This window comes from Mauremys reevesii, linkage group 1 (genome assembly GCF_016161935.1).
Source record: "Mauremys reevesii isolate NIE-2019 linkage group 1, ASM1616193v1, whole genome shotgun sequence".
Lineage (NCBI taxonomy): Eukaryota > Metazoa > Chordata > Testudines > Geoemydidae > Mauremys > Mauremys reevesii.
In genome coordinates this window covers 235,389,127-235,416,601 of record NC_052623.1, presented here as the reverse complement: position 1 = coordinate 235,416,601, position 27,475 = coordinate 235,389,127, and the positions used below count along the sequence as shown (strand labels likewise).

At 42.3% G+C, this 27,475-nt stretch overlaps 1 protein-coding gene and 1 long non-coding RNA gene across 4 annotated transcripts in view; both read right to left on the bottom strand.

Moving 5' to 3' along the window:
* The window catches only part of KIAA0930 (KIAA0930 ortholog), a 142,331-nt gene that overhangs the window by 21,872 nt on the left and 92,984 nt on the right, over positions 1 to 27,475 (bottom strand). For 2 of the 3 annotated variants that reach the window (XM_039499216.1, XM_039499234.1), the window contains exons 3-4: positions 5,067 to 5,174; positions 3,650 to 3,727 (exon numbers count right to left, since the gene is read on the bottom strand). In XM_039499216.1, the coding sequence (XP_039355150.1) occupies positions 3,650 to 3,727; positions 5,067 to 5,174 (186 nt within the window). The remainder of the gene's footprint in view (positions 1 to 3,649; positions 3,728 to 5,066; positions 5,175 to 27,475) is intronic. The other variant, XM_039499226.1, reaches the window with a different exon arrangement.
* Positions 26,178 to 27,440, bottom strand: LOC120381136. The gene is made up of 3 exons (XR_005587947.1): positions 27,381 to 27,440; positions 26,536 to 26,793; positions 26,178 to 26,251 (listed from the first exon to the last, which is right to left on the bottom strand). It is a non-coding gene; the product is annotated as an uncharacterized LOC120381136 (long non-coding RNA).

Here is a 27,475-nt window from a genome sequence, read left to right as displayed (position 1 = left end):
ACTTACAAATGTAGAATTATGTACAAAAAATAATTGCATTAAAAAATAAAACAATGTAAAACTTGAGAGCCTACAAGTCCACTCAGTCCTACTTCTTGTTCAGCCAATCGCTTAGACAAGTTTGTTTACATTTGCAGGAGATAATGCTGCCCACTTCTTGTTTATATCACCTGAAAGTGAGAACAGGTGTTTGCCTGGCACTGTTGTAGCTGGCATTGCAAGATATTTACGTGCCAAGTGTGTTAAAAATTCATATGTCCCTTCATGTTTCAACCACCAATCCAGAGGACATGCGTCCATACTGATGATGGGTTCTGCTCGATAACAATCCAAAGCAGTGCAGTGTTCATTTTCATCATCTGAGTCAGATGCCAACAGCAGAAGGTTGATTTTCTTTTTTGGTAGATCGGATTCTGTAGTTTCCTCATTAGAGTGTTGCTCTTTTAAGACTTTTGAAAGCATGCTCCACATCCCATCCCAATCAGATTTTGGAATACACTTCAGATTCTTAAACCTTGGGTCGAATGGTGTAGCTATCTTTTGAAATCTCACATTGGTACCTTCTTTGCATTTTGTCAAATCTGCCGTGAAAGCATTGTTAAAATGAACAACATGCAGGTTCATCATGTGAGACTGGTATAACATGAAATATATGGCAAAATGTGGGTAAAACACAGAGCAGGAGACGTATAATTATCCCCCAAGGAGTTCAGTCACAAATTTAATAACGCATTTTTTTTTAATAAGCTTCAACAGCATGGAAGCATGTCCTCTGGAATGGTGGCAGAAGGATGAAGGGGCATACAATCTGGCATGTAAATACCTTACAATGCCGGCTAAAAAGTGCCATGCGAACCTCTGTTCTCACTTTCAGGTGATATTGTAAATAAGAAGTGGGCAGCATTATCTTCCATAAATGTAACAAACTTTTTCTCTTAGTGATTGGCTGAACAAGAAGTAGGACTGAGTGGACTTGTATGCTCTGAAGTTTTACATTGTTTTGTTTCTGAGTGCAGTTATGTGACAAAAAAAATCTACATTTGTAAGTTGTGCTTTCACGATAAAGAGATTGCACTATGGTACTTGTATGAGGTGAATTGAAAAATATTATTTCTTTTGTTTATCATTTCACAATGCAAATATTTGTAATAAAAATAATGTAAAGTGATTACTGTACACTTTGTATTCTGTGTTGTAATTTAAATCAATATATTTGAAAACGTAGAAAAACATCCAAAATATTTAATAAATTTCAATTGGTATTCCATTGTTTAATAGTGTGATTAAAACAGTGATTAATCACGATTAATTTTTTTTAGTTAATCATGTGAGTTAACCGCGATTAATTGACAGCCCAGGTATAAATGTTTAGTTATTTATTTTGTAAGTTATTGATTTCAACATCACTTGCTGAGAAAATATGCCCCTCTTTAGGGCTATTACGTTTTCTGCTCCATGTTACACTTTCATCCCCATCCTCCTTTTTCTTCCTCTCGGTGCCTCTCCTCCTTTCTTCCTCTCTGCAGCAACTCCCAATTCTCATCTCCTTTCCCATTTCATCGTCTAAAATGTCCACTAATGAAATAGTTAACGCTGACATTTAAAGTGTCCTCTTTATGCTTTAGAGGTAATGTCCTACTGAGAATAACGGACATAAGGGTGGGGGAAGAGTTCACACTAAAAAACATTGTTTCCAGCTCCCTGTTTGCAGGTTCAGGATGCCAACATGGCTTTGGTTTACACTCTGTTCACATTTGGAATGTTATCTTCACAACCATGAGGTTCTGCAGAACACCCACCCAGAACATGGGCCACATAAATATATCAAGTGATCTGGATCTGACACCTCTGCTTCAAACCATCAAGCCTGGACCATGGCTGGATGTAAGACATTGGACATGGATTATAGGCTTGATCTGGCATAGCAATTCTGAATCCAAATTTGTATATACATATTAAAAAAAGTTGCTTCATGTTGACAACTGATATGAAAAATAAACCGAGTTATAGAATTTCTAATGGAAAGGCTAAGATTTCCTCAAATATGGCAGCGCTACAGTAATCACTGAGAAGCAGCAAATCTTCCATTTCATAATCCGTAATCCTGTTCAACTATTACCACCCATGGTAGCTAGATTAAAAGATGGTGTTGATATGTCTACACACACTACAATCCCACCTTCATTTACCTGGTGAACATACCCATAAGAAGGCATGCAATGTATATACCTTGATTTTTTTTCATAGCATACCGATAGACTGATATGATATACTACGATCTGATATTAAATGTAGTCTCCAGGACAGAAGTTGAGTTAGCAAGACTTTTGAAACTGTTTTCTTTGAGGAATTTTCATTCCTCCCCCCATCAGTAAGTGAGCCACGGTCATCTTCCCTCTGTGTGTGTGTGTGTCTGTGTGAGAGTAAGAGAGAGCCTCATATAGAACTTTTCTATAAGAAAAAGTTTTTCTTTCTTCCCGCATCCCAAAGCTATGTCTTTGCCTTGTACAAAATAAGCGAAGCCTACAGCTATGTAAATAGCAAAGGTCACAAAGGTCACTTTTATAGCTGACTGTTCCAGGTTGCCTTCAAAAGGAAAATCCTTGGCAATAAATCTTGTACAGATTTCAACAAGAGACTGTTGGGTATTTTGTTGGTTTTTGTTTTTAAGTAGGAGGACGACTTTATTTAGATTTAAATAATGTTTTAGACAGGGTCAATCAGTCCTGGTCCTTGTCAACTGTTTCCCTAATTCACTAGTTCTCAAACAATTCCCTATTCCCACTTCTGAAAGCAGGGATCCTCCCAGCCCTGATCTCATGCCTACCCTTCCAAAAGTATCATGGCTGGTTACATGAGAAAGCAAAGGCATTAAAGGAGACAAGCTGGAAATAAATTCACATAGAACTGGAAGGGACCTTGAGAGGTCATCTAGTCCAGTCCCCAGCACTCAAGGCAGGACTACATATTATCTAGACCATCCCTGACAGGTGTTTGTGCAACCTGATCTTAAAAACCTCCATTGATAGAGATTCCACAACCTCCCTAGGCAATTTATTCCAGGGCTGAACTGCTCTGACAGGAAGTTTTTCCTACTGTCCAACTTAAAACGCCCTTGCTGCAATTTAAGCCCATTGCTACTTGTCCTTATTTTATATCTGTGCTGTTGATTTTTGGCCTCTCGGTAGTTTTGACCTTTTAGTAGGATCAAGTCTCTTCTTGCCTGCAGCCCCCAATGCTACAATCTCTCCCAGCTGCCTTTTGGTTCTGTCCTCTTCTGGGTTTGATACCCTGATACTTTTGGGGTGATCTTCGGATCTGATCACAGTTGGATTTACACCAAAGAGAGACAGCTGAGAAACAAACATCCTGAGAGGCACTGGGGTGGGTTTTTTTGGGGGGGTGGGAGTGGAGGGTTAAGCCAACCTCAAAAAAACATTCTGAGAATGTAAACGAGCTCTGCTCTGGGATGCAACTATCAGGAAATGTCACTTCATGAACACGGATGAAGGCGTCACCTTCGTGAAGCAGCTCCATAGACCATAACTTGAGACTCACTGCCCTGGTTTTTATACAGTTGTTAGGGGTGGGGAAGTTTGGGTGCAAAATGTTTGTCCTTGAAGCCTCAACAATAGTGGGATCCGCTCACCTGAGATTTCTTTTTGTGAATGTGAATATCCCCTCCATCTGAGCGAGTGCACACAGCACAGGTGACCACGTAGTCCAGCTGAAACAGATGACAGAGGTGTCAATTGGTGGTGGAGGTGGGGAAAACAGATGTTCAGAGCTAAGTATCAATGCACAAAACAGAAAACACTCTACATTCATGGTTTTCATCTTTCTGTCTGGCTTCAAAGAAAAACATTTGTGTGTTCCAATTTCCTTTCTGAACACACTGAAACCACTGCTGTTTTATTCATAGCCAAGACACACTTATTCTGACCATTACTTCAATATCTAACAGCTCTGCAAAGACCCTTACTACGGGGTACAATCGACTCCAGATGTGGGTATGGGAATCCCTCTATCACTCTCTTCAGATGTAAGGTTAGGGGTTAGCTGGAGGAGTAGGTGTGCCACATGTAGTATTTAGTTTAAGAGTGAAATGGATGAAAATAGCCTCCCTAGGCATGGAAAAAATGGAAACGTTAATGAAAAAGGGCAACACCCAGGAAATATCCACAGCCATAAAGTTCCCTGCCACATAATCTGAGAAAACTTGTAACAAACCTTTCCCAGCTGTGTTGATAATCTCAGAATTCTGACTTGCAGTGAAATGGTTCTATTGTATTCCACATACAAAATTAATGGTGAAAATGCTCTCTGAGGAGCAACTTCGGAATTAGTCTTTTTGGCGGAGAAAGGAGGAAAATGAACACAACTCAGTACATGTGCCATAAATGAAAGGTCTCCCATTTTGCGATCATAATCAACAAAATATGGCATGGATCTGGAATGATTGTAATAAAAATAATCAGCCTCCCAAAATCTCCAATATAACCCATGTACTGACTAAACACTCCATGTGTTAATCCAAAAAACCCAAACAACCTATACTACTTTCAGACGTCTCCAATGAGAAAACTAAAACTAAACTTTTGCTGCCAGTAGCTGGCAAGTGGCAACTCCATGGCAAGAGCTCAATGGCTACTGGCAAGAGCTCAAAACGGTTTCTTAGTTGCATCAACATTTCAAATCTTAATGAAGATGTTGCTTTTAAAAAAAAACAACAACAGTCTTCTTTTATCACTTGGTAAAGCTCACCTATTTTCCCATTTGGTTACAAACCTCAGCACAGATTCATTGAACATTAGTGGATTTATGTTTTTTAGGTCGGAATCATGTAGCCATCGAAATCTAAACAAAACATGACGACTTCATCTGTTCAGTAAGTTCACTCAGACCCAGAGAGACAAAATGAAACACATGGGTTGTTTTTTTCTTTCCTCTAATTGCTTAAATGCCTCAAACTACATTGTAGACCAGAGCTGGTTTTGAAACCCCTATAACCATGAGTAGTCTGTGAGCCTAAAGTGAGCATCAGAAGAGAAAGAGGTTCTTGTAACCTTCTGCAGGATGAGGTTCAGATAGACACTCTCCTCCCAATCGATGTCTGGGTCACCCAGGCCAGGAAGCTTCTTAGAATCCCTACGGTAAACTTCAACTTCGACCTGCTGATAGAAAACAAGACATCCTGATGATATACGAACATCCATTGGCATGCAGACATCTGCACAGTACTTTGAACCTCTGCTTTGAAATTTGCTGCCTTATTTGTCTGCCAGAACCTGGATTTGTTGACCCTCAGGTCACCAGGCAATGCCAGCTCTTCTTGCAGGCTTTTTCTGGGGTTGCAGGTAAGGGATGAATGTAGAATAGGGAATGTGGGAGAGATGATAGTAGCCTGCAATAGCAAGGGACTGGACTAGGTGATCCAGGAGATACACCAAAGTGTTATTTTCTAATGCTTTTATAGTTCTGAGAATTTGGAAGGGATTTTAGTTTTGGACATTGATCTCATTTATTTATCGTACAAATAAAGTTTGTGTGCGCGCCTAGAGCTTTGGCTAGTCATATTTTAACCAAACACATAAATAAGATACTCACAGAAAAGGGATAGGGAATGGCACCATATAAGTGAAATATATCAGCAGATTAACACATAATGTAATCTAATGGTGGTTGTTTGGAATGAAGGGGGCAGCAGAAAGAATCTTAAATGAAATGCATCTGATGATAAACCTTCATTCCAATGGATTTGAAAGTGCTTTGTAAGGAATCACTTCACCCACAAGTGAAACACCTTTAGGGTGCACTGTAGCAACTCTGTAGCAATTCTGCATACAACGGACAGGAAGCAAAGAGGAATATTGTAGGCATTTGAAATCACCAGGGAAACTTAGGCAGAATATAATTACACAAACTAGAATTTGGCCAGCACACATCTCTTTATTCATGCAAAAGGTGCTAGGGGATCTTTACTGACCACATTACTTGCAATTGGGTTTTTCATCTCACCCAGAGAGAGAACCTCCAGCACAGCATCACCTATCACCATCTGGAGCACAGTTTCAGTACCGACTCTGAAAAAAGGTTATCTACTACATCACTGACACTACTTCCTATACAGTTCCTGGGTTTTCCTTAGAGATTTCCCTCCAAGTACTGACTCTGCTTACCATTAGGGATCTGTCAAGAACACTAGGTAGTCTGAACGCAAACATAAAACAAAACCCACACGAATGAAACTACAGATGATGACAATGAGAACAATGGCCTAGATATGAAGATTAAGTAGTGCACATGTATTATTTATAAAATGATGACTGTGTTTGGCACAGTACCAATATGTTGAATTTGTAGTGTAGTTGGATCTATCAGATGGCATATATTAAAACAACATCTGATGGGGAACATGACCAATAGACCTGAATACACACCCCACATCCACAGGGAGGCACCCAAATAAACTGCCCAATTTGTGCTGAGCCCACAATACTAAATGCAACTGGCTGTTGACATACATTGTCCACTTATAACTTTAAGACTGAGAACTCCTAGATTTAGGATTTTACTACCAATTTTTGTTAAATTACATTTTTGAGCGGAGTGTGGGGGGAGAGACAAGGAGGCTATTATACTCTCCAACGTGAGAAGTCTTTTTAGCTGACTTCACAACATTAACATGCTTCAAAAAACTTAGGTCCTGATCCAGCAATGCAATTAAGCATATGCTTATGTGACGAAGTGGGACTGTTCTTAATGTTTCCTCTGAATACTGTGTGGGTGCCTCAGTTTCTGGCCGACACTCTGTCTCCTGGCAACTAATGGCCCGGGCCCTTTCCCCCTGCAAGGGGATGCTAAAGGTGTGGAAAAACAAAGAGGTCAGATGACCTCCCGGCCCGGGAAAGGAACTCAGCAGAGAAGCAGGGGGCTGGAGGGGCTTTCAGTATGGAGCTGGCTGGGGATAGGAAGTGAGTGCAGACGGGGTTCTCTGGCTTGCTGGGCCCCAGAATGGACCCGGCTGAGGGGTCCCGTTCTCTGTACCTACAAGCTCTGTTTTAGACCATGTTCCTGTCATCTAATAAACCTCTGTTTTACTGGCTGGCTAAAAGCCATGTCTAACTGCGAAGTGGAGAAGTGTGTATTAAACTTCAAACCATGTGGGCTTTTTGGAAAGGCGTTACACAAAGTTGAAGGCTACATTCAAGACAAAAGCAAAAAGAAAGTTTGTTCACTCTATGGGAAATGGACTGGGTGGACTGGGTCCGCCTGGGTGGACTCGCTGAGGGAAGCGCACGGAGGGGCATATGCTAAATGCTCCAAGGTCAGACCCAGGAAGGTGAAACCATGTGAGCATCTTGCCCTGGAGACAGTCTGCTCCAAGGGAGAGGAGGCTCCCCAAAGTCCTAATTGGCTTTGTGGGGAGCAGTTCCAGAGCATCGCCCAGAAACTCTGTGGCAGCTTAACTTTAAGCACATGTACAATCAGTGCTTAAAGTAGTCTGAAAAAAGTGTGTATTTGGGGGTCTATCAATCTGGGAGCAGGAACTTTCCTAAGACAGTGCTTAAAGTGTATCTCTCAGCGACCCACACCAATTTTTATTATTTTCCCCCTCTCCTACACACACTTTAAGCACTATGTGCAGACCCATTGAAGTTAATATGCTTAGCTGAACTGTGGTCTTAAAGCATTACTTTTCCACTAAGTAGCTTCCTGTGTAGCACAGTATCACTGCATGAACCAGTCAAAAAGTAAAGAGCTGTTTCACAGTCTGTAGGCAAACACACTAGGGTGACCAGATGTCCCGATTTTATAGGAACAGTCTCGACGTTTGGGGCTTTGTCTTATATAGGCGCCTATTACCACCCATCCCCTGTCCCGATTTTTCACATTTGCTGTCTGGTCACCCTAAAACACACAGAGATCCATAAACAGCCTAATGGAAGCAATTGTTCTCCAGGTCATGTCATGCCTTCATCTCACTAGCAGTTTTGCACAAGTAAGATTCAATCTATGTGGTACTTACAGCTTTTGTATCAGATTCAGGAATAATCAATGCGCATTATCTTTTACACATCATGATGCATATAGCTATAAATCAGGACCATGAAGTAACATTACATTTTACTAGTCTTTAATGTATCACAGAGTCAGATATTTCATTTACAAGAACAAAAGAAAGAACTCTTAAAAATTATGGAGATATTTAAGAATAACAAAAACGTGCTCCTAAATGCTGACAGGATACATCAAGCACGGCCAAATATGCTTTATGGATATCACTAGATTGGTCTGCACTCCAAACCTGAACAGAACATTACATCTCCTTTGCTTTTGTCCCTAATTCCTTTGTTTTCTTACATTTTTCTATACATTTCTTGCAAGTAACCTAAAAAAACACTGCTTGAATGTGTTCTCAAAACCAATTGAGCCCAAATATTTGGATCATCACACCTAGGCATGGCATTTGTCCTGTTTTGATCCAGAAAAGCCTACTTTTCTAAGGTGTGTCCCCCATCTGGTATTGAGACAAAACCAGACAAGGTTTTGTCTGGTATTGGATGCGGGAGACGGGTGGCTGGGTATTACATTGTGAAGAGCACCCCACCCACTGGGAGGACATCATACCAGCAGGGGAAGGTTTATGCTGTTCCTGGAAGTACTTGAATGTCCAATATGCTGGGGATGCATGAGTCGCCACCCTAATCACACTGCTTTAATGACTAAGGATACCAATGCTACTGATCAGCTATACAAATAAATTCAAGAGGCAACAGTCAAGCAAAGTCATAACGAGCAGTTGGAATGTGTTAAAAAAAATAAATGAAGAGAAACCTGAAATGTCTTCTAAGGGTTCATAGGCTGGTAATGTTTTTGCTGGAAACAGGAACTGATTTCTATAAGGCTGTAATGTAATTCTTTATAATCAGGTATGGATTAGAATAGACTAGATTAGATAAACAGAGATTTAGGTATGATTTCTCATCTAGATTTTCATTCAAGATGAGACAAAGGATATTGGGTTGTTTGTATCATTCACTCAGCCAGCACATTATCTTTCCTAGCCAGCCTCTCCCCATCTCGTCTATAAAACCTAGAGAAGGCTTCATAAAGAGTTTGTACATTAGCTGATATTACATATGCAATAGCAAATAGCAGGTATTCTGGATTCGATGTCTAATTGTATTCTATTGTTGCATCTTAATCAGTATAAATAAAAATCATCATGATTTAAAAACATGATTTTTTTAAAAATCTAAATAATGGCTGACATTTAAATCAGAATTTTTGTTTACATGTTTCTAGTTCTTTACTTTCTTCCTATTTTATACTCATAAATTGCTAACGAGAATGTTTTCCACCTGTTTTTTCAATTAATTTCCTAATTGTTAGAAGAATTTCAGATTTTACATACAGATTTTTGCTACTAAAAATTTCACACTTAAATGCTCATTTATGCTGAAAAAGACAAGCTCAGAGCCTCTCTGACATCCTTACTGATAGAACAACACAAACTGAAACAAAAGTTGAAGAGTAAATCACTCACACCCTATTTACAACCAACACCACCTTCTGATCTATTGAGCTTCCACAGGTCAAAGAAGGAGAAACACTTTGACCAGGTGATTCTCCAGCAGGATCTGCAGTTCTCAGTCAATGGGTCTTAAGCTACTAAATAACTTTTCAAATGCTGCTAATCCCAAACTTTGGTGCCTAAATATGGATTTAGAAGCTTACATTAGGGTCTACTTTTTGGCCTGTGTATGAAATAGTTCACAATATCTTTAATGTACTGACCACCTACATACATTTTCATTGCCAACACCAAAGCAATTTTCTTTTAAAATGACAAAGACTATGAGAAAAGGTTTTAATTAAAAATAAACAATTGCCGTGCAGAATGCATCTGTTATTGGGTGTTAAGCTATTATAGCTGTTAAACCAAATGTAATACAGTTGCCCTTCATTCACTGTTAAGAAAGAATAGTGGTCTGCAAGACAAAGGCACACCAAAGCCACTCAGGATTTCCAATAACTTGGAAGGGGGAGGGCGGGTTGTTGAGTATTGTTTTGGGGGTTGTGTGTGTGCACGCACACGAGAAGAGACACACTGCCTGGACAAGCCAGCTAAAAGGGGCTTGGGGAAGTAAGCAATGACATCATCTCCTGTTATTTTTCGTTCATCCTGTGTTCAGGGAAACAGAACTTTGCACATTCTTTATAAATAAATAAGTTTGTATCAAAGGTACTAGACTCCTCTATCATTTTCTCCTCCCAGCGGGAACAACCCACAGGGCCCCAAACTTTGACTAGCTTCTAAGGCCAAAAAGGTTAAAAACGCAAATGCTTATGCACATGCTTAACTTTGACTCCAGTAGGATTACTGGTGGCTAATAGGACTATCCATGTTAATAAAGCTATGTAGACGCTTAAGTGTTTGAAGGATTAGGGCTTCCATTTTCTTTCTTTTTTTCCTTTGCTTATAGCAGTTCTGTAAAATTCAAATACCAGTATCACTACCCATAATGGCATTAAAAGGAAATGGGAGCATTTATAATTTGGCTGATTATATATTTCAAAATAAAGTTGCAATAGCACAAATTTTCAAAATTATTTTACAAAGCATCAAGCTGATTTATATCACTCGTTTTAAAAAAAGTGATTTAGTTGCCTTGATTTAGATCATTCCACCATGATTTGAACAGTTTATCACGTCTTTCAGCAGGTATTAAGACTAAATGAGTCGATAAGTTGAGTAGGGCCAGCCTGGGCCCAGGTTAGAAGCCTTGGGAGGGCGTTTTGTGTGAGGAAATGCTTGAAAGGATTTATTCATGGAGATTCCCCTCTATCATCCTCTGGGTGGTGAAGTAAAAAAGGGCTCTGGGACACAGAAAAGCTATCTCCAAAACTAGTGGGACCACAGGATGTGTGTGGAGACCCTGCAATGGCTCCGGCGCACTCCTCACCACACAGCAGCATGGCTGCATTGAGACTGCTCCGGTAGGAATTCCCCCCGTCATAGCACATCATAAATAGAATGAGATCATATGATTAAAAGATGGTATCATAACTAATATGCACCGGGGTGCTGAATTAAGATTTCACAGGCATTTCCTAAGTTTTGAGTGTCTGACTTTGCAACCTCAATAACACTCTTAATATAGGTTTTGTATGAGTGTATAATTTCCTAGGTTTATAAAAGAGCAAACAAATTGCATCATGTGGCATCATATTGACACCCACATATCAACAGGGTTGGAAACTTTAGATCCAACCCACAGACCTCTGTCACTTCAGCTAACAGAGAAACTGATGGCAGTAGTAGATTATCATGCAGAACAGCACTAGAGGGGGATGAGAGAGACACTTTGCCAGTGGGTTTCACAGGTGTTTGCTGACAGCAGAGGAATGGTGAGACTCAAACCTTGTGTTCCATTCCAGGCTCTGGAAAGGTGCCTGGTTTAATGGGCACCAACTCTTTTGTCTATTTCCCCCACACTTGACTCCTTCTGCCCCTTCCTCTCCAGCCTGTCTTTGTCTCAAATCTTGGTTCCTTGTCCCAGTCCCATTCTCCTCACCTAGCCAATCCCAGTTTCTACTCCTCAGGCTTCTCATCCCAATCCCAGTCCCCCCATTAGGACTTCCTGGCCCAGGCCCAATTTCCCCCCACCAGTTCTAGTCTCCTTGCCCCATCATTCCCAATTTACCCCCATCCCTAGGTCTTTCTCCCATTTGTCTCCCCCACTCAGGCTCCAGTTGCCACCCACCTCACCCATGTTCTCTATCCCCCCGCCCCGTCCCCCGACTCCCAGTCTCTCCCTCAAGCACCTTTCTCCATTCTCTTTGCCCAGTCAGTCACAGATCTCCCCTGATCCCCAGCTCCTTGTCACCACACCCACTCCTCCTTTCCCGCACCCCACTGTTTCCTCCCTGCCCAGATAAGTCGTCTCCCCACACCCACTGGCTCCAAGTCTTCCCCTCCATCTTTCTCTCTTTCTAGATCCCTATCTCCTTGACCAACCCAGTCTTGTCAATCCTCTCAATTTCCACTTTCCATTACCTCTACCCCACAGCACCCTGTCCCTATCTACTCCCTCAACTCTCACAAGTCCAGCTCTTGCCCCTTCTGCATTCAAATCATCCAGATTCTGCCTCCACACTACCTGGGCATCAGCAGGGAGGGCACTGAGAGCACAGAAGAGACAGTTCTGGTGTCCAGCCCCAAAGCACAGAACCCCAGAACTGTAGTTGCAGGGAAAGTTCAGTCCCCTGCTGGAGAACCCTTAATGCAGACAGAGCCTTTGGGGAATTTAGCTGCAAAAACCTAAGAAAGTCTTAACTGAGAATGTGTGAACTACGATTCTTCAAAAGGTTTATGACTTGTTTAATTTGATTGGACTTACACAGGGATGGCAAAAGGCACATCTCACACATAAAAGCCATTACACTGCCAAAGTTGAAGTCTGTTCCAAAGTATGGGCTGGTCAGGGCTTTTCAAAAAAAAAAAAAGAAAAGGTCACCAGATTTTAATATGGGCAAAACAATGTATTTTTCTCTAATTTCACTCTCAGAATAGATTCAGCCCTAGACAGACACCCCACATGGCAAATTTCAGCTCAAATTGTTGAAGTCTGGTAAAGCGAAAATTAACTTAAAACAGTATCTTATAATGGGAAATGTCCAGCAACCTTAACAATAATAGGTGGCACTACCAGCCCGCCCTACAATATATATCCAGACTGAAATTACGAAGGGTGTTTATCAGAACACCATTCTATAGAAACAGCAAAAAACCAACAACTTATATGTGATATGGGTTTTTATTTAGAAAGTACCTGATATTTTAATTTTCACTGGAGTTAGTGCTGCAGAATTAGACACAAAACCCAGACAAAAGTAAAAACCCACTCCCCCTTGTCACATACACTAAATCATTTACAATCTGCACCTGATGCCCCTGGAATGCAGACTGGAGCCCACATACAAGAAGGCACAGTTCTCAGTAGCTATGGCAACTAGACTCTTGGCTCTAAAGCCCTAACAAAGCCTCCAGCGATGATGCAATTGTGAACTGGCTTGTGTGATGGGCAAAGTTCAGTCATTAACAACAACAAAACCAAAATCAAATTAGTTTAATGTCTATGGATATTAATTACCTAAAGTTTTTTCTTTTTGCAATAATAAAGCTGACATAGAACAATAAAACTGCAGCCAACTAAAAATTGTCTGTAGGGTAGCTTGTTTTCCCAGGATTTTCCATGCTCTGATAAACCAAAATGGCAAAAAGCTAACCCTGTGGTGTATCTCCAGCATGGTGCAGTGGCTCCTTCAAGAATCCCAACAGGGGAATGAATGAACGAGAGCTGTGGTTCTCAGCTGGAACTGCCCTGGGAACCCCTCCTCACCCCCCCATTTGACATTAAGGAAAGGACAGGGTGTCCATGACCCTCCTGCGAGAACCCATGCATGAGAGTCCCAAGAGAAAGGACATAGTTATCTCTGCTCCTGCAAAACTCTTAAATGTGTGCTTAACTTTAACATTTACTTCAGTGAGATTACATATAACCGTGTTTGAAGTTAAGCACGTGTCAACGTTTGTGGGATCAGGACCTTAGACCACGATGGAGTATCCTTTCACCTTTCCAATATGAGAATTGGAAAGTGGATAAGGAACTGGTTAAAGGGGAGACTACAGTGGATCATGATGAAAGGTGAACTGTCAGGCTGAAGCCCCTCTTCCGTCCACACACACTACAGAGAGAGTCTTTTATGATGCTTTAAAGAAGATATTCATCTCATATACACCCTTCCCAGCCTAGTCAGGGGAATGGTACTCAGAGATGACCACCAGAAAAGAGGCTTGTTGCATTAAAAAAAAAACAAAAAAACACAAGAATAACCCACTCTCCTTTGACCCGTTTGACCCCCGCAACAACTCCAGCATTGTGAGGAGAAATGGCTTCCCCAGTACAAAAGGTCCAGTAGATCTGCAGACCACAGTCCAATATCCCAAGTCACTACCTAGTGTGTTGGTAGTTTCCATGGTCACAGAAGGGTAAATCACAACAGGAACTACAGATGTACCTCTAAAAACAGACAGTGTATGGAGATGTCCCTGTTCCTTCTCTTGTATACATGTATAAAATATTCAGTGGGGCCTACTTATGGAGTAAGGTGATACTGAGCATATTTATAAGCATCAGAGTCTGGGCCTATATATGATGCTTAATGGGCCAATTACTGTGTTACAGAACTGAGAAATGCTCAAGAGAAATGCTTGTAATAATAATAGGAAAGAGTCAAGCCCAACTTTCCAGTGGCAAGAGATCTCACATGCATGCGAGACCACCACATAACCAAGTTGCTCAGGGGTTAGACCAGCATCTTGTGGAACTGATGTTGCCTTTTCTAGGTAATGCATTCTTTTATGGCCCTTTTAAAACCATGCCCCCTTTTCCAACAGTACCCTATGGAGTGTGGGTTTCAGCGGGATTAGGGTAGCATTTTTTGTTTTTTATTGTAGCAGATCTTTTTGCCCATCTTAACCCACACAGATTTAGGTAGAAATAAACAACATGACCTATAATTATTTGTATGGCAGCAGTATACAAGCAGCAATGTCAAGGCATCCAAAAACAACAGAAGTTTGGAGAGTGGAAAAAATAATGTTGAGTCAGACCTTTACCAGATATAAAGCAGAATTCATGGATTCAGAGATTCCAAATCCAGAAGGGACCACTCTGATCATCTAATCTGACCTCCTGTCTAACACAGGCCACAGAACGTCTCCCAAAATAATTCCTAGAGCAGATCTTTTAGAAAAATATGCAATTTTTATTTTAAAATCATCAGTATGGAGAACCCATCACAACCCTAGATAAATTGTTCTGGTGGTTAATTATGCCCACTGTTAAAAATTTACACCTTATTTCCAGTCCGACTTTGTCTAGTCAAATTCCAACCATTGGATCATAGTATATAGATTGAAGAGCCTGTTATTAAATATTTGTTCCCCATTTAGGTACTTAAGGACTAATCAAGCAAAGATTTTTAATGAAACCATAAACTCAGGGATCACACTCTATGATGGCAGAATTGCTAATATAGTCCCTATTTTTAAGAAAGGCGGGAAAAAGTGATCCGGGAAACTACCGGCCTGTTAGTTTGACCTCAATTGTATGCAAGGTCTTGGAACACATTTTGAAAGAAAAAGTAGTTAAGGACAGAGGTAATTGGGATAAAATACAACATGGTTCTACAAAAGGTAGATCATGCCAGACCAACCTGATCTCCTTCTTTGAGAAAATAACTGATTTTTTAGACAAAGGAAATGCAGTAGATCTAATCTACCTAGATTTCAGTAAGGCATTTGATACAGTTCTACATGGGAAATTATTAGTGAAATTGGAGATGATGGGGATTAATATGAGAATTGGAAGGTGGATAAGGAACTGGTTAAAGGGGAGACTACAGTGGATCATAATGAAAGGTGAACTGTCAGGCTGAAGGGAGTTTACTAGTGGAGTTCCTCAGGGATCCGTCTTGGGACCAACCTTATTTAACATTTTCATTAATAACCTTGGCACAAAGTAGGAGTGTGCTAATAAAATTTGCAGATGACACAAAGTTGGAAGGTATTGCCAATACGGAGGAGGACTGGAATATCATACAAGCTGATCTGGACGACTTTGAAATCTGGAATAATAGAAATGGGATTAATTAATAATGCAAAGTACAAGATCATGCATTTAAGGACTAACAACAAGAATTTTTGTTATAAGATGGGGACATATCAGTTGGAAGCAACAGAGGAGGAAAAAGACCTGAGTGTATTGGTTGATAACAGGATGACTATGAGCTGCCAATATAATGCAGCCATAAAAAACCCTAATGCAGTCCTAGGATGCATCAGGTGAGGTATTTTCAGTAGAGACAGGGAAGTGTTAGTACCATTATACAGGGCACTGGTGAGACCTCATCTGGAATACTGTGTCGCATTTTTTTAAAAGAGGAATCAAACTGGAACTGGTGCAGAGAAGGGCTACTAGGATGATCAAATCTAGGATGTGACAAATCTAAAACCACTACTACATCTTTTACTTTTGCTTTTACCATTTGTGTTAACTAGGGACGAAATCCTGTCTATGATTTCCACTAATGTGAATGACAAAAACTCATTGACTGCAGTGGGGCCAGGACGTCAGCCCAAGAATTTCTAACTATGTGCACGTAGATTGTGATATCCACAGGGCTACGACATTGGATGCATAACTGATTGGTTATTCTACGTTTACCTAGATAAAATGATATATACAGGGAAAAAAGACGTTTCTCTTTCTAATTTCTTAATAAGGATAATTGTACATAACCTTAACAAAAATACAAAGAAAGATTCACTGTATAGAGCCTTTTCTTTGGGGCCAGCTGGAGTAATTTGCCAGATTTATAATGCTATCTGAAATCATATCATTGAAAGTCACTGACCTTGTAGGATTTAGTAGTCTTCATACTGAAAGAAATATATAAAGTGACAGTAATGATTACGAATAAGGTAGGGAATGATGAGGAGGAGAGAATGAAAACATCTGATTGTATAAAACATTTATGCTTTGGCATTGGGGGAAGGTTGAATTGTAAAAAAAAAATCATTGTCTATTTTGTTGTCACTTAATCAGATGTACAATGATGAAATTAGCATGGTGGGGAAAGAAAGAAAAGTGTTCTGTCAGAAGAACATTTTGACAGTGCAGCTATATAATGAGCAGGACTATTACACTTTATTTCTGTGGTTTGATGGTTTATTATCTGAGGAGGTTAACAGGCAGCATCTATTCCACCATCTATAATAAAGTACAATGTGGCTTCCAGTCACTTAAGCTTACTTCGTATTTAGGAGAAACACTTAGCCATCTGCAGAAGCTGAGAGAAGTGTTTACATTTTCTAGTTTATTTAGGAGATAAACCCCCCCCCAAATTTACTAGTTTTTTTATGTCACATGTTAGTACCAATAAATAGGAGTTAACCCTAAAAGTACTCTTTATTTGTATACAATGTACTGCATGAGAACGTCCCCTCCTAACCTGGCTAATAGCTTTCTAGAGAAGACGGTATCCATATCTGAAAGTAACAAGGCTGTGACTGATTATAGAAAGGGTTTTCCATGTAAACTTGTTGAACACTGGGGTCCAGATTGCAGAGCTGAACTGCTTTAAAAGCCAGAAATTAGAAAAAGGGAGGGAAAAAAGAAGATATTTGGTCATTTTCTGCAAAAGAAGGTCTGTTACTCTACAGCATATTTGCTAGTGCTTTGTCCACTCCACCTTTAAATGACCTAAGTAATGAGATTTTCACTATTTCCCTTGGGAAACTACTCCATAGTCAAAGGTCTCAGTATTTAGAAACACTGTCTGATATTCAGCCTAAATCTTCCATTGTTTCATTTTATCTCATTGCTTTTAGTTACACTGCCTTGTAGCCAGGGCCGGTGCAAGGATGTTTCGCACCCTAGGCGAAACTTCCACCTTGCGCCCTCCCCACCCGTGCCCCCACCCTGAGGCCACCCCCTTGCCCTGTGGCAGCTCCCCCCCTCTGCCCTGAGGTGCCCCCATCCCGCGGCAGCTCCCTACCCCCCCCCCTCCGCCCTGAGGCCCCACCCCACCCCAGCTTACCCCTGCTCCGCGCACAAACACGAGCACCCCAAGCACGCTGTCGCTGCTTCACTTCTCCTGCCTCCCAGGCTTGTGGCGCCAATCAGCTTAGGTGCCGCAACCCTGGGAGGCGGGAGAAGTGAAGCAGCCACGGCGTGCTCGGGGAGGAGGTGGGGCAGGGGTGAGCTGGGGCAGGGAGTTCCCCTGCGTGCCGCCCCCCCTTACTTGCTGCAGGCGGCCCTCCCCACGCTCCCCTGCCCCAGCTCCTTCCGCCTAAATGCCGGCGGTGACCGGGGCGGTCGAAGATCCGGCTGCCGCGGTCGAAGATCCGGCTGCCACGGTCGCTGCCGAAGGAAATGGTGCCCCCCAAATCCTAGTGCCCTAGGCAACCGCCTAGGTCGCCTAAATGGTTGAACCAGCCCTGCTTGTAGTGCTCTCTCTCCTCGGTGTTTGCACCCCTCAATACTGGTAGACATAATTTAGGACTATAACTAAGGGATTACAGTAACAGTTCTTTTAATACAACCATATATATCAGTCTCAATCATTTCAGTTTCTCTCTGCTGAATCTGCTCAGTTGCAGTCAAAATTCAAAAGAACAGAAGAAAATCAGCCTTCACTCAATGTCTTTTCCGCTTCACTTATTTCCTTTTGATATTTAGTTTCTTGCCTAATTATTCCCACTACTCATGGGGACAGCAGCACTGCTATAATTTCTTATAACACAATCCTTGTCCTGTCATTTATTGATCCAGTAGCAGGTGATAGTTCAATGGTGCAAGACTAAAATGTAGAATTCGAGCAGTCTACCTTTTAGCAGTCTCTCTTGTCTGGGGAGCCGAGACCCTGAAACTCCAGGTTAATTACTTTGGTTGCCATCCCAACCCCCCTTCCAGAAAGGTTTGAGCAATCACTACAAATCTCACATTGACTTAGTTCTGTAAGTATCCCAGTTTCCCGAGCTCTTGAACCTCTAAAAAATAAAATCAGACAGGTCCCACTTTGTATTTATCTAGGACACTCTGAGGTAGAGCTCTGAAGCCCAAAAGCTTGTCCCTTCCACCAACAGAAGTTGGTCCATAAAAATTAAATTAAAAAAAAAAAATCTCACCCACCTTGTCCCGCTCTCTAAAATCAGTGTTTGAACTATTACCATTTCTGAACTGAAATGTAAACTTTAGAGACAAACCTAATTTATCTCTAGTGAGACAAAAGAAGAGGGGAGGCCAATCTATCTCACCAATACACTGATGGGAAACATTCTACACATCCCTTCTCAAAGCCAGTGAATTTTCACTTAAGCCTGGTCTACACTACGTGGTTAGGTCAAATTTTAGCCATGTTAGGTTGAATTTATAAGCAATGCGTCTACACAACCAACTCCGTTCCATCAACCTAAAGGGCTCTTAAAATTGACTGCTGTACTCCTCCCCAGCCAGGGGAGTAGCGCTAAAGTCGACCTTGCTGGGTTGAATTTGGGGTAGTGCAGACGCAATTCGGCGTTATTGGCCTCCGGGAGCTATCCCAGAGTGCTCCATTGTGATCACTCTGGACAGCACTTTCAACTTCGATGCACTAGCCAGGTACACAGGAAAAGCCCCGGGAACTTTTGAATTTCATTTCCTGTTTGGTCAGCGTGGTGAGATCAGCAGCACAGGTGACCATGCGGTCCCCCCAGAATCGCAAACGAGCTCCAGCATGGACCGAGGGGAGACACTGGATCTGATTGCTGTATGGGGAGAAGAATCTGTGCAGGCCGAACTCCGATCAAAAAGAAGAAATGCAAATATATATGCCAAAATCACACAGGGCATGGTGGAGAGAGGCTACAGCAGGGACACACAGCAGTGCCACGAGAAAGTTAAGGAGCTCAGGCAAACGTACCAATAGACAAAGGAGGCAAACAATCGCTCTGGGTCAGAGCCCCATACATGCCGTTTCTATGATAAGCTACATGCCATTCTAGGGGGAGACCCTACCACTATCCCACCACTGTCCTCGGCACCTGCAAGCGGGAGAAGTCTCACGCAACAAGGGGGACGATTTTGTGGATGAGGAAGAGGAGGAGGAGAATGTGCAGCAGGCAAGCAGAGAATCCATTCTCCTTGACAGCCAGGACCTTTTCCATCACTCTGGAGCCAATGCCCTCCCAAGGGGGATTCCCCGACCCTGAAGACGGAGAAGGCACCTCTGGTAAGTGCACATTTGTAACTACACTACAGGGTTTAAAGGCGATTGTGTTTAATGTTTGATTTGCCCTGAAGACTTGGGATGCATTTGCTGTCAGTAGAGCTACTGGAAAAGTCTGTTAACGTGTCTGGGGATGGAGCGGGAATCCTCTAGGGACATCTCCATGAAGCTCTCCTGGAGGTACTCTGAAAGCCTTTGCAGAAGGTTTCTGCCTTATTTCGTCCTCCACGGTAGGACACTTTGCCACACCAAGCCAGTAGCAAGTAGTCTGGAATCATTGCAGCACAAAGAATGGCAGTGAATGGTCCTGGGTTTTGGTCGCATTCAAGCAACATTTGGTCTATATCTTTCTGCGTCTGCTTCAGGAGAGTGATATCGTTCATGGTCACCTGGTTGAAATAGGGGAATTTTTGTAAGGGAATAGTAAAAGGACCCCATTCATGCTGGGCTGTTTGCGCTTGGCTAAAAGGGATCATCCCTGAGAATAGCCACGCGATGTGGGGAAGGGTGAAGGGATCATCCCAGAGAATAGCCACATGGTGGGGTAGGGATAGGGGTGTGCTGCACATCCACCCGAAAACCGCTGCCCCGCCTTTTAAATGGGAGACCTAACCAGCATTGCTTGCTATGGAAAAGGAGAGCGCTGCAGTTTGAAACCGTTCTCACGTTATGAAGGCAGAAGAAGCCAACCCCGCGTACCCTTTGGCTTACCATGACTTCCTGGAAACCGAATTCTGTTGCTCATCCGTGTATGATGTGTCACCATACTGGCAGGCACTCAATATAAAAGGCAAAATGCAACCTTGTACCTAAAGCACATGTGCTGTCTGCTGTGAATTGCCTGATTCACTGTGAAAGTCTCCCCCTTTTGTTCTCAGAAATGTATCTTAAATTCTACTCTCCCTTTTTATCCCCCCGCAGGTGCAAACGTTTCTACGCTCCGCCTATCATCTCCGTCCCAGAGGTTATCGCAGATTAGAAGGCGAAAAAAACCACACTCACGATGACATGTTTTCTGAGCTCATGCAGTCCTCCCGCACTGATAGGGCACAGCTGAATGCATGGAGGCATACAGTGATAGAGGCCAGGAAAGCATTCAGTGACCACAATGAGAAGAGGCAGGAGGTGATGCTGAGGCTAATGGGGGAGCAAATGGACATACTCAGGCATCTGGTGGAGCTGCAGGAAAGGCAACGAGAGCACAGACCGCCACTGCATAACTACCTACACTCCTCCCCAAGTTCCATATCCTCCTCACCCAGACGCTCAAGAACGTGTGTGGGGGGGGAGGCGGCGGCTCTGGGCACCCAGCCACTCCACTCCAGAGTATGGCCCAAGCAACGGAAGGCTGTTTTGATTTGTAGTGTGGCTACAATAAGCAATGTGGCCTTGTCCTTCCCTCCTCCCCCACCCCACCCAGGCTACCTTGTCAGTTATCTCACTTTTTTTAAATTAATAAAGACGGAATGCATGGTTTCAAAACAATAGTGATTTATTTCGTTTGCCAGATGTGATCAAAGTGGGGAGGGTGGTTGGCTTATTTTGGCTTGAATTAAAAATCAACAGAGGCAGCAGGTTCGCATCAAGGAGAAATATACACAATTGTCACACTATAGCCTGGCCAGTCATGAAACTGGTTTTCGAAGCCTCTCTAATGTACAGCGTGCTTAGCTGTACTCTTCTAATTGCCCTGGTGTCTGGCTGCTCAAAATCGGCCACTAGGCGATTTGCCTCAACCTCCCACCCCACCATAAACATCTCCCCCTTACTCTCACAGATATTATGGAGCACACAGCAAGCAGCAATAACAATGAAATATTGGTTGCACTGAGGTCTAACCTAGTCAGCAAACAGTGCCAGCAAGCTTTTAAACATCCAAAGGCACATTCTACCACCATTCTGCATTTGCTCAGCCTATAGCTGAACTGCTCCTTACTACTGTCCAGGCTGCCTGTGTATGGCTTCAAGACCCATAGGAGCAAGGGGTAAACTGGGTCTCCCAGGATAATTATTGGCATTTCAACATCCCCAACAGTAATTTTTTGGTCTGGGAAGTAAGTCCCTTCTTGCAGCTGTTCAAACAGTCCTAAAGATGCGAGCAACATGCACCTTTCCCGGGCATCTCATGTTGATGTCAGTGAAACATCCCTTGTGATCCACCAGTGCTTGCAGCGCCATTGAGAAGTACCCCTTGTGGTTTACGTACTGGTTTGCAAGGTAGTCTGGTGCCAAGATAGGGATATGCATACCGTCTATTGCCTCACCACAGTTAGGGAACCCCATTCAGCAAAGCCATCCACTATGACCTGCACATTTCCCAGAGTCACTACCCTTGCTAGCAGAAGATTAGTGATTGCCTTGGCTACTTGGATCACAACAGCCCCCACAGTAGATTTGTCCACTCCAAATTGATTCCCGACTGACCGGTAGCAGTCAGGCTTTGCAAGTTTCCGCAGGGCTATCGCTACTCGCTTCTCAACTGTCAGGGCAGCTCTCATCTTGGTATTCCTGCGCTTCTGGGCGGGGGAAATCAACTCAGAGTTCCAGGAAAGTGGCCTTATGCATGTGAAAGTTTCGCAGCCACTGGGAATCATCCCATACCCACAACACTATGCGGTCCCACCAGTCTGTGCTCGTTTGCTGGGCCCAGAATCGGCGTTCCACTGTATCAACCTGCCCCACTGCTGCCATGATGTCCCAATTGCCCCATCCCATGCTTTCAGGAACATGTGTGTCCATGTCCTCCTCACAATCGTCCTCATGCTGGCGGCCCCTAGCCAGGTTCTGCACATAGTGCAGGATAACGCGGGAGGTGTTTACTATGCTCACAACAGCAGCGGTGAGCTGAGCAGGCTTCATGCTTGCCATGCTATGGCGTCTGCATGGGTAACCCAGTAAAAACGGTGCAAAATGATTGCCTGCTGTGGCTTTCATGGAGGGAGGGAGGGGAGACTGATGACATGTACCCAAAACCACCCGCAACAATGTTTTTGCCCCATCAGACATAGGGAGCTTAACCCAGAATTCCAATGGGCAGCGGAGACTGCAGGGACTCTGGGATAGTTACCCACAGTGCACTGCTCCATGAGTTGATGCTAGCCATGGTATTGAGGACGCGCTCTGCTGACTTGATGCACTTAGTGGGGACATACACAATCGACTGTATAAAATTGCTTTCTAAAGATTGACTTCTATAAAATCGACCAAATTTCATAGTGTAGACATACGCTAAGATGCTTTCTACTTCCCAGAGTCCAAAACTACTGTTTGCTACTTTCTTTCTGACACTCACCAGCAAACATGCAGAATTGTAAGACTATATGGCATCTTCCACCTTGGTTTCCTTTCTTTCCAAAGTCAATTGCTTTCAAAGCTATTTTTAATATGAAGCTAAAACACAAAACAAATGAATTCAGGAAATTATTTCTGGTTTTGGTGGATCCAAGTTACAGACAACTAAGACTTAAAATACACACACTTATTTTCAGGATCTGAAGGTCTGTAATTATAGGGATCAGACTGTCATGTTTGGAGCAACAATAAGAGTCTAGAGATGAGAAAACTGAGTAAAGCTAGTAGGATAGCTAGAAGTTAAATATTTACTTCTACTTAGTTTAATTGAAATTATATATAGAAGAAAAAAGGAAGAATTCCAGTTCTGTCTCATTCTAAAGAAACTGCACTTCCACAAACTCTGAAGGAGATTCCCAGTTACAAGCACTGCATTACTGGAACAAACTCTCAATGGCTGGTTTAACCAGAGGGCATGGTGCTGCTGTTAACTGCCTGTGGAACATCATTAGCTTATAAATTCTCTTTTTTACAGGTATAATCTGCCATTCCAGTGCCACAGAAACAAGGCAGGAGTCTTCTCAAATAGACAGAGAGCCAACCAAATCCGTAGGCCACTAAAGAAAAGATGCAGAATTTTTTGTGTGCACACACACACGAGAACAAAAATTAGCTACATGAAATAATAGTATCCGATTTACTCTTCTGATGGCAGTAAAGGCCACAGCAGACACTATGTTAGATACAAGAAAATGAAGACCTAATAGTAATTTATCCTAATGACAAGGGCACACAGCAGTCCAAAGAAGATGCATATTCTGTGGTAGTACTGTATAATCGACCATAAAGACACCTTTGGCAAAAATGACACCTGGGAAGAAAAAAAGGTAGTGATCAGCGCATAAGATTAAATCCTGCTTTGTCCTTGAACTTCTATTCAAAGACTGACAAAGCAAACGCCTGCACTTTGTGTGGAGCAGGAATGCACCCTTCTCCCAAATCATTCTTAAGCGAGTCTATGGGTGAAATCCTGGCCCCACTGACTTCAGTGGGAGTTTTGCCATTACCATCAATGGGGCCATGATTTCACTCTATGGATTGGCAGCTAGTTTATTTTCTCAGAAAGACTCTTACATTATGTAGAACCTAACAAACTAAGCTCCTGAGGTGGGGGAGATGCAACCTATATTAGAAAAAAAAATACCCCCAAAAATCTAGCTAGAGATTTATTTTCTTAATCTATACTTCATTAGTCAGGAGTCGGACACACCACTGAAACACTAGAGACTGAAGGTGCATCTACTCTGCAATGAAAGACCCGTGGCTCACTTGGAATGGGGCTAGAGAAAAGTCCTGATTCAAAATCACTGAACACTCTTGAAAATCTCAGGGTATGTCTCCACAGCAATTGAACACCCATGGCTGGCCCGGCCCAGCTGACTTGGGCTTGCAGGGATTGTACTGTGGGGCTAAAAACTGCTGTGTAGACATTTGGCCTCGGGCCCCTCCCGTACCAGGTCTCAGAGCCCAGGCTCTAGCCCGCGTCCAAATGTCTACACAGCAATTTTGTAGCCCTATCGATCAAGCCCAGAGAGCCCAAGTCACCTGACCCATGCCAGCCCTGGGTGTTCAATTGCTGTGCAGATATACCCTGAGGTTTTCAAGAGTGACTAGTGATTTTGGACCCAGGACTATTCCCTAGCCCCATTCCCAAGTGAGTGGAGCCCCTCCATACACTCTTCTTTCTACTCCTCCACATACTCTGGGAAGTTATTTGGAGAAGAAGCTGTTCTATAGCTCAGCTCAGCTGGCATAATTTACAAAAGCGAAGCCTTGGAGGACATCAGGACTTCAAAAAGGCCCTGTTTAAGACTGCTGCATTAGTCAAAATAGTATTAGGCTCAGGAAAGCCCCTTTCTTATTGCAAACTGTTGCTCACATAGAGGGATATTTCCATATCTTCCCTCCCAGCCTGATGGGTAAGGGGGGAGAGGGAGAGAGAGAGAGAGAGAGAGAGAACTTCACTGGTTTCTGCCTCTCTTTCCCCTCACACATTTTATCTTGTCTGTCTAAACACTACTGCAATGCAAATAATAGATAAGTGAGAAGCTAGAGAGGAACGTGCCCCAAAATCTGAGAGCTCTGAATGTCCAGTGATGCCTGATCAACATGTGAGGGGGGGAAGAAACACCTTAGAGATTAGAAGATACTGACGGCACAGAAATGGTCTTTCTGATGCATAGCTTTGGCACTGAGAAAGCTGTTGTGCTTGTTGCAAAATAAGAAGTGTGTTTTAACTGCTTTGGGAAATGTAACCATTATTCCCTGCATAGGATTGAAGAGATTGTGATCAGCATGAGAAAGAAGAATTAATGCATTTAAGATGCTGACTAACTGTTCTTAGCTCCTGTCTTATGCCAGTATTCTGAAAACAGTAACATCTTTCATTCATTGATTCAGTCCCTCAATGGTCTGAGTTTCAGCCTCTATAAATTTGCTAAATTGTTGTTCCTATTCTTGTACATATCTGCTAATTTAAGCATTAGCCAAGTGTGGTCAAAGGCTATGTGGTGACCAATGAATTCACATAGGTGTGTCATTGACAAAAACATTTATCCTAGATTTTTACTCTGTTAGAACTGTTCAATAAACAATTCCTAGTGAGTGTAAAGATCAGCATATTTTATACTCAGAGCAGCAGGGCACACACAGACTATAGCAATGGATTGTCCATTATGAGTGCAATTCCTTAGCCTTACTGGACTCATTCATACAGGGGTGAATATGTGAAATGGCAAATGGAATGCCTAAAATTGACATAATGTAGGAAATTATGCTATAGAAGTAACTGATGCATTAGAGCAGTGAGACTCGGGCTGAGGCTCAGGAGCTGCAAGTGGTTCTTTAATGTGTGTCCTGCAGCTCTTTGTGGCACATGATATTAAGACACTGTGTGATTTTATTATTAACCAATCTAAGTTATTAACCAATCAGGATGTTTTTACTAACATATTAACCAATTGTAGAATACTTAAGTCAGTCATCTCTCTCTCTCTCTCTCTCTATGGGTAATGTTGATTGCTAGTTCAGCTCCTGAATCACTGATGTCTGAGTATCACTGCATTAAAGAGAGATGGAGGAATGAGATTGGAATAAGTTAATAAACTACTGTATCTCAAATTATAATTGCCCAATCGGGAAATATTTATAATGGGTGACTGAATAAAAAGCATGGAATACAAAACTGGACTGGTAAATGGACTAGATTTAAGATTTTCTGCCCTGAGCATTTTGCTGTCATTAACATTAGAGCATTAATTATGATATTCAAAAGCTCTGATTTGGTTGCATAAATTATATACAAGACACAAGTTTCTGGCCTCAAAAGAGACATTTTCATACCTGCAATTGTTAAGTAGTTGACACCCCATCATGTAACTCACTGACTGAGTACACTGATTTTTCTTCAGTGCATTTTGGTGCTTGAGAAGTGGACTGATGAGATTGTCCGAGAGCTCCTATCAGCCACTTCTTTTATTAAAGCCCAGCCTAGGCAGCCCTCCCCTGTCCTTCAGTCCTCCAGTGACTCACAAGTGCCGCATTGGAGAATTGGGTTTGTATTTACTTCCTTCATAATAAAATTCATCTCTGCCACAGAAGCTAGGTTTAAAATATAAGCAAGCAAATTTGTGGCCCTGTTTTCTTTTAACATCTAACATAGATAAGAATAATATGTATTTAGTAGATCCCAGTAAGGTTTAATTTCAATTACATAGCTCAATCCTGCTACACTTTTATATAGTTTATATTAGGAATCCACTTAGCTGTTGCTCTTGTTTTCTTAAATTCACTTTATTTAAATTATTCAAAAATCCTACAAAGATTTTAAACATATATGGCCACAGAAACTAATTATATACCCATTACCCACACACATTGCACATATACACCTAATACTAAACTTAAACTTAAACAGCACTAAAAATGATCAAATTTAGTGATAGTGCTTTAACCCCGATGGCCATAGCCAACAGAGAAGGTATTTTATTGATCACTACACAATAAAGCTATTTCAGTTACTTTCCTAACTGTGCAGGAACCAGGGCCAGCTCCAGGGGTTTTGCCGCCCCAAGCAGCCAAAAAAAAAAAGAAAAAAAAAGCCGTGATCGCGATCTGCGGCAATTCAGCGGGAGGTCCTTCGCTCCAAGCGGGAGTGAGGGACCCTCTGCTGAATTGCTGCCGAATACCTGAAAGTGCCGCCCTGCTCCAGAGTTGCCACCCCAAGCACCTGCTTGATAAGGTGGTGCCTGGAGCCGGCCCTGGCAGGAATATAGATTCTCAA